This window comes from Nannospalax galili, unplaced genomic scaffold (assembly GCF_000622305.1).
Source record: "Nannospalax galili isolate Female #2095 unplaced genomic scaffold, S.galili_v1.0 scaffold888, whole genome shotgun sequence".
Taxonomy (NCBI): domain Eukaryota; kingdom Metazoa; phylum Chordata; class Mammalia; order Rodentia; family Spalacidae; genus Nannospalax; species Nannospalax galili.
This window is the reverse complement of record NW_008357921.1, coordinates 1,372,915-1,379,729: the sequence shown is the minus strand read 5'-3', so window position 1 is coordinate 1,379,729 and position 6,815 is coordinate 1,372,915. Positions and strand designations below refer to the sequence as shown.

General features: G+C 49.6%; 1 protein-coding gene across 6 annotated transcripts in view; it reads right to left on the bottom strand.

Annotated features, from left to right (window-relative positions):
* Positions 1-5,117: 5,117 nt before the first annotated feature.
* Kiaa0753 (KIAA0753 ortholog) overlaps positions 5,118-6,815 on the bottom strand; it is a 62,987-nt gene continuing 61,289 nt past the window's right edge. For all 6 annotated transcript variants that reach the window (XM_017794991.2, XM_029557470.1, XM_029557469.1 and 3 more), the window contains one exon: positions 5,118-6,662. In XM_017794991.2, coding sequence (XP_017650480.1) covers positions 6,545-6,662 — 118 coding nt within the window. In that variant the 3' untranslated portion in view covers positions 5,118-6,544. The remainder of the gene's footprint in view (positions 6,663-6,815) is intronic.

Sequence of the window (6,815 nt, the reverse complement as noted above, 5' to 3'; positions counted from 1 at the left end):
TGCTGGTGTCCATGTGGTCCCACGTGGAACTTTGAATTTCTGGTACTCCTGCGTCCAGCTGCCCGTGTTGGGATTACAGAATTGTAGCACCATGCCATTTATTTGGTGCTGGGGATTGAACCTGTGCTGGATAGCTTCAGTTGCCAATTTGACACATCTGGGTGGAGTGAAGCTCAATTGAGGAATTTCCTTCATTGGAATGGCCTGTGGCCATGTCTGTCTGTGGGGCATTTTCTTGATCGTTGAATGATGTGGGAGGGCCCAGCCCACTGTGGACAGGTGGTCCTGTGTTGCAGAAGAAAGCAGGCTGAGCACAGGCCAGGGGAGAAAGCATTCCTCCATGGTCTGTGCTTCAGTTCCTGCCTCCAGGTTCCTGCCCTGAGTTCCCTCAGTGATGAGCTGTGACCTGGGAGACGTAAGAGAAAATAAACCCTTTCTCTCCCAAGTTGTTAGTGGTTTTTTGTTTTGTTTTGAATTTTTATACTTTGGTCTTTTTGAGACAGGGTCTCCCTGTAGCCCCAGCTGGCCTGGCACTCACATGTAGACTGGGCTGCCCTCAGTCTCACAGAGAACCACCTGCCTCTGCCTCCCAAGTTGTTAGTGTTTCTATCACAGCAAAAGAGAAGCAAACTAGGACAGAACCCAAGGTTCCATGCATGCTAGGCAAGCACTCTACTAACAGCTATAGCTCTATCCCATAAATAGATAACTCTAAGATGGTCTAGAAAACCTTGGCAGCTATCAAATGCAAGTGCACTCTTCATTTTTAAAGGCAGCAAATAGACACTGTGACCCTGCTCTATGCTGGTGGCTGTGCTTGGTTCTGGGCATACGAAGGTGACTGGACCATACTTCCTCGCTTGAGGAAACCCAGCACAGAACTCAGGTTACCTGCTGCCTCGATTTCCATCCCTTCCATCTTAATCTGCCTCCCTCGTCCTCTTCTTGCTCAGGCTGGACCTTACTTAAAGCCCCACCTGTCTTCAGAGGAGAGACAAATCACTCTGCCACCTGGGTTCTATGTGCTATGTGCTTTAATTTTTACCGTCTCATTGCATTCTCATGCTCACTGATACAGAGATTATCCATCCATTTTACAGATGAAACAAGCCAAGTGAGGTCTCTACCCAGGGGCTGACATTGAGTCTGGCTCCAAATACTGTGCTCCTCCCGGTGCACTATGGTGGCCCTCCCTGGACCCTGGTATCCAGCTTGCTCCTTCCAGGCGAAAATGGAAGGACAATGGATCTGGAGGCGAAAGATGCAGATTGAGAGATTTGGCTTTTCACTCAGTCTAGATGACCCTTTGCTTTCTTAAGTTTCCTTAAGATCAATTCTTTCATCTGTAAGACGGGGCTGATGCTGTGTCTACTGCTTAAAGCTGTGATCCAGTTTAGAAAGTTCTAATAGCCCTGAAGCCTTAGATAAGAACATGGATCTGAGGCAGAACCAGCAGCCCAGCTGGACAGGAAACAGATGTGCTGTCCAAGGCAGCAAAAGGCAAGGCTAAGATAACATTGTCAGGTGTCCAGATGGAAGGACATAGCAAAGATCCACACAGGACATTGAGCAGGGAAAAACAACAGGAGAGGCCAGAAGAGCATTCCAGGGCCCAGCAACCCAGGGAATGCCAGGGCTCCCTCCTACCTGGCCTTCCCTAAGAAACCTGAGTGAACATTTTTTGAGACTTATGTCCAGGTTCTGATCTCCGTGCATTCAGGCTGTATCCTTTAATCCTCACAATAACCCTGGGTACATGCCATTTTCATCCCTATTTCAGGCTAGGAAATTAAGGCATGGAAATCACATAGGAACTACTGATGGCACACAAAGGGAGGGCTCCATATGACATATAGCGAGGCCAGCATATACTTGAAGGCCCCTGGGATTGTAAGATGTTGGATAGATGTATGGTAGAATTAAACCCAAGCAGACATGTAGCCTCTCTTGGCCTCTGGATAACTCCAATAGAGAGTGATGGCTAAAACCCCCAGACATCCTGGTCTGCCTTGGAGCTAGGGCTCTCCTAACAGGTCCTGAGGATCCCAAAGGATGGCTGGACAGGCTCTGGTGGCTGGCCCAGTCTCCACGGTCCCTAGACTCCTACTTCCTGTGTGCGTCTGAGGAATCAGGGATTGCTGGGCCTTTCTAGGTCAAATATAGCTTAGGCTCAGTGAACCTGGGGTTGGAGGTTGATGGCAGGGCTCCACATGGCCAGGATTTGAATGTTCCTATCCCTCCCCCCACCCCCCACCCTCAGCACAGATTTCTGAGCCAGAAGCTTCCTGGAATTCTCCCACGCCCTCATTAGTTCCCAGGCACTGAGAGGCAGACTGGGGGTACTGAAGGCCCCACCCCAGCTGAGGGTAGGACATACAGTGGGCTTCTTAACAGTCACAGTGATCTTCAGGCCACAAATGGCAGGTCTTAGGCGACCTCGCCAAGCCTGTGAGGGCAGAGGAGTGGATGTGTGGGTAGGAGATACTTGGGAGAGCAGCAGAGCCTGAAGGAGGGAAATGCATGACTGGGCTGGGGAGGGAGGCAGGGGAGAGGGTAGGGATGGAGGAGGCCTAGCACAAGTGTAGGCAACAAACCCCAAGAGCTAATGCAGAAGGGGGTAGGGGTGGAGGAATACAGTAAAAGCCAAGGACCCACAGTGCCTGGAAGCAGAGGTGTAGTCAAAGAGAAGGGCTTTCAGAGACAGAGGTGAGCAGCCTCTCAGCTCTGAGAAGTTAGCTCCCAGGGTGCCTCACAGCTGTGCTGAAAATGGTGCAAGGGTGCTTCAGAAGCCACAGGGAAGGAAGCTGGAAGGGGCGCCACAAAGGACTTTAACATACTGGAAATGGGAAGGGAGAGACCAAAGCTCTAAGACCCAGGGCCAAGAGTATGAACAGTTCCATCAGGAGGAGGCTGGCCCTTGCTGAGGCCTGGGTATAGGTACCCTAAGGAGAGGCTGAAGCAACATCAGGAGCCACTGAAGGGGGAGATGCTAAGGCCTTCTCCAGAGGCATCCTCAGGCTGGGATACATGAGACTTTGCCCCCCCTCCCACCCTCAAAAAAGCCAGTGAGGAGAACTGGGCACAGACAGCACTCTCAGGAAGGGCAGGGCGGCCAGCAGGGTACATGCAGGTTCTGGGAGATCTGGCAGCAAGCTCTGGCTGGGCTGAAGTCACACTCAAGGCTGTGAGTAGACTACTGAAAGCAGAATAGGGCCTGTGTTGCAAGAATAAGGGCCTGGCAGTCTACGTAGGGGATTTGACACAGGTCTTGCTGTTCACAGGAGCCAGTGTGTAGTCTGGCTTTGGAAGAGTCCTCCCACTGAGGACTGAGAGGAAGCACACAGTATGGCTGGCAGGAGACCTTCCAACCCAGGCCCATACTGTTGGCAACAGAAATATATACTGGTGTTGAAACTAATCAGAAATGGCTCTCAAACCAGCTGAGAGCTGATGGGAAGCCAGTACTGATAAGGACACGACGCCAGGCTACTGCCTTCCAATGCTATGCATGAGCCCAAAGAACCAAGGGCTGGACCAGAAGAATCCTTCTAGAGGGCACTTCCATGGTGACCAGGAGCCACAGTGAGCAGACACCCTAGATTTTAGTTGCAGCAGAGAATTCTCAGCAATGTCTGAAGCTGCTAATATAGTCTGTCTCACACACTAACAATGCACCCAGAGGACACAGGAAGCTTCCAGATGTGGCCCTTCCCTTGCTGTTTAACATTTCATCTGGGAGCCTACAGCCACTGTGCCTCCTTCCAGCACTGCATCCATTGCCCATGCCCCTAGGCGCTCTCCAATTCAGGAAAGCAAGGACCAGGGGCAAGTGGGGGAGGGGAGGAGAGGGTAAAGACTCCCACTACCCTTATTCCTCCCTTAGCACCCAGGTGCAGGGATGGCACCCATACCAAAGGAAGAGGAAGAGTTCCTTCCTGGGTCCCCACTCAGTACTCCAGCCCTGGGCCTGCCCCCGCACCCACTGAGACCCAGGAACAGCTGAGGCAAACACACCCCTTGGGTTCTGGGTAGGAAGAGGCAAATTTTCCATACTGAACTGGAACCCAGTGGCAGTAGAACCCTGGAGATGGATCTGCATCCTATCTCTGCATCCTCCTAGATAACATTCCACGGACGTCTCACAAGGTCAGTAGACTTCTGTGGACTGCACTGAATGTGATCAAGCCCTGTGTATTAATTCAAACTAATTTGTGGAGCACCAATGAGAGTCCTTGCTCTCAAGGAGCAAACAGGTGAGACCCAGTATGGCATGGTGGTGAAAGCAGGACTGCAGGAGGGAGTGCTAGAAGCACACAGAGGCCTCTTCAGCAGCTGTGAACTAGAGAGCCCATGCAACACAGGCACACTCAACTCATGCATGGCTCTCTGAAAATAGGACATGAATAGGTCATGAGAAAACTGAAAGAAATTAGAGAATGACTCACATGTGCTCAGCCTTGTTCTTGAAGCAAAAATTTAGCATTTGGGTTAGATGCAAGGCTGCACACAGGAACCTTTATAGTCTAAGGATTCAGCTTCTATTTTCAAATAAAGATTTTCATTTCTTGGTGGTTTGCTTTTGTGTCTCAAGAATGCTGTGGCTGCCAAGGGTCACCAGGATCAGGGCTACAAAGTAGACACTGGACAGGGAGGCAGGGATGAGGTGCAGCAACGTAAACCAGAGGGGGCCACCTGGTACAGAGGCCAGGCAGGGGAGCTACAGCAGGAAGTGACCAGCAAAGGCACTGCTCCAGAAAGGTGACTAGGAAAGTGCAGTGGGGAAAGGAGAGGTGGGAGTATGCACTTGGTGACCATGCATGCCTTGCAGACACAGGCTCCTCTGTCCAAAGTCGGCCCTCCCAGCCTCATCTATAAAGTGGAATGAGGACTGTATCTGCTTCACACAGATGACACAAGCATTAGGTAAGCTGGAATGCCTTTAGAGCAAGGTCTAGTATGTTAGCTTTTATTATCATTTATTTTTTCCTCTGAGGTGGCAAATAGTTCACTATGCTTATATCAAATATAAAAGTATTCAATGGTTTCTGTAAATCACATTTCACTTTGCCTGTGGGAAAAAAGGAGATGTAAATTATTTCAAGTAGACATGTTTCACGTTTTAAAATACTGTTTATTTTTTTAAATCACAGTAAAAACTGGTACACAAATTTTATACTACCAATGACAAGTGCTTCTCCTGCTCAAGTACACACATTTAACTCTCCAGACTAAACACGCTCTTTACGCTCTGAGGTTATGTAACATTAAGCAGGAAAACATTAATCAAAAATCAGTTTTGCACAAACAAGTATGATGAAGCAGCTCAAATAATCACCTGAATTTCAAGCACCACAGACACAATCCCAGGTGACAGCAGTGTATTGTGCGTGTTCCAACAGGGTTCACATTAGTACTGGGGTGTGTCTCTCCCCTTTGTTCACATTTCACTAAGTCTCAGGCAAATAACTGAGATGAACTTTTTTCAGGGAGTGGCCTTATTTTTTTTATGCACATTCCTTTGCCTTTTCCTAATTCAGGGTCACTAAAAATCTTGGCACCAGGAGCCAAAAGCCTCCAGAGGGCCACACTACAGAGGACCAGGAGCCACAAGCCTCCGGAGGGCTACACTATAGAGGACCACCAGGCGAGGGCAATTGGCTTGGGTTTGCAGGCATCTTTGGTCCTCTTGGTCCTCCGGAGTTCTTCCAGTACCCACTCCACTACCCCTCCAGACTGCTCTGTGGTGTGGAGAGGAGAATCTCTTGCCCTCCTGGGAGAGTGAGCAGGCACAAGGAGAGGCTTGGTTCTCTCCTCTTGTCCTCAACCTTCCCCTAGATTCAGAAAGTGTTTTTTACCAGCATGTGTCAGCACATAGCAATAAATGACTTTGAGGAACAGAAAATGTGGAAAATTCCTTAGGAAATGAGCCTTGGAGAAAGATGTGTTTAGGTCTGTGTGCTGGGATGCCCATTTCTACTGCTGCCAGGCAGAGGTTGGCAACATCACCATACTGTGCACTCCATGTTGAGTTTGCCACCCAGGAGAGACAGGTGTCCTAGAGGACACCATCAGTGATGGTGAAGGGAACACACTAGAGGCAGGATCTGGGACCACACAGTAACTGCACTTGGGCAAGCACCAATTCTTCTCACTCCCCTGTGGGTTCAAAAGCAGCTTGCATCTCCACGTGAAGTGTCTTTATCCATTACCTTTTAAAACATTTTGATCTCCAAACTGAGCCAGAGGAATGAACACACTATTTCAATGGGAAAACTATACATTCTGAAAATACTCTATCACCATAATCATCTCACGTTTCTTAGGAACTGATAAATGTAAGCCATCCACCATATCTTCCAGAACCACAACCATGACAATGAGAACACGGAGCAAGGATGACCTCACTGGCATTTCCCTTCAATGGGCAGCACCTTCTGGGCCTGGGTGGGCAACTGAGACAAAGGCTCCCTGAGGGCTAACACGGGGGTGGGGGTGGTGGGGGGAATCCCTCTTCCAGTGACACGAGGACCCCTTCTGAAAAGTCTTATGCAGCAGCCTCTAGGAACTCTGAGGTGAACACGGCTTCTGCATAGTCTTCACACATATCCTGCAGCTCTGCAGCCATGGCCCCCAGGGCTTCATCTACCAGTTCATCTGAAAAGCTGGAAGACAAAGGACACAGCTGAAAGCGTGGGCAGCCAAACACTGAGCTTTTCTTCATCCCTCCAGAAACCTAGTAAGTCAACTATGAAATTATGCAGAGATTCAGAAGGCCCAGAAGAGTCAAGATACTCCTGCTGAAGAACGGGGGGGGG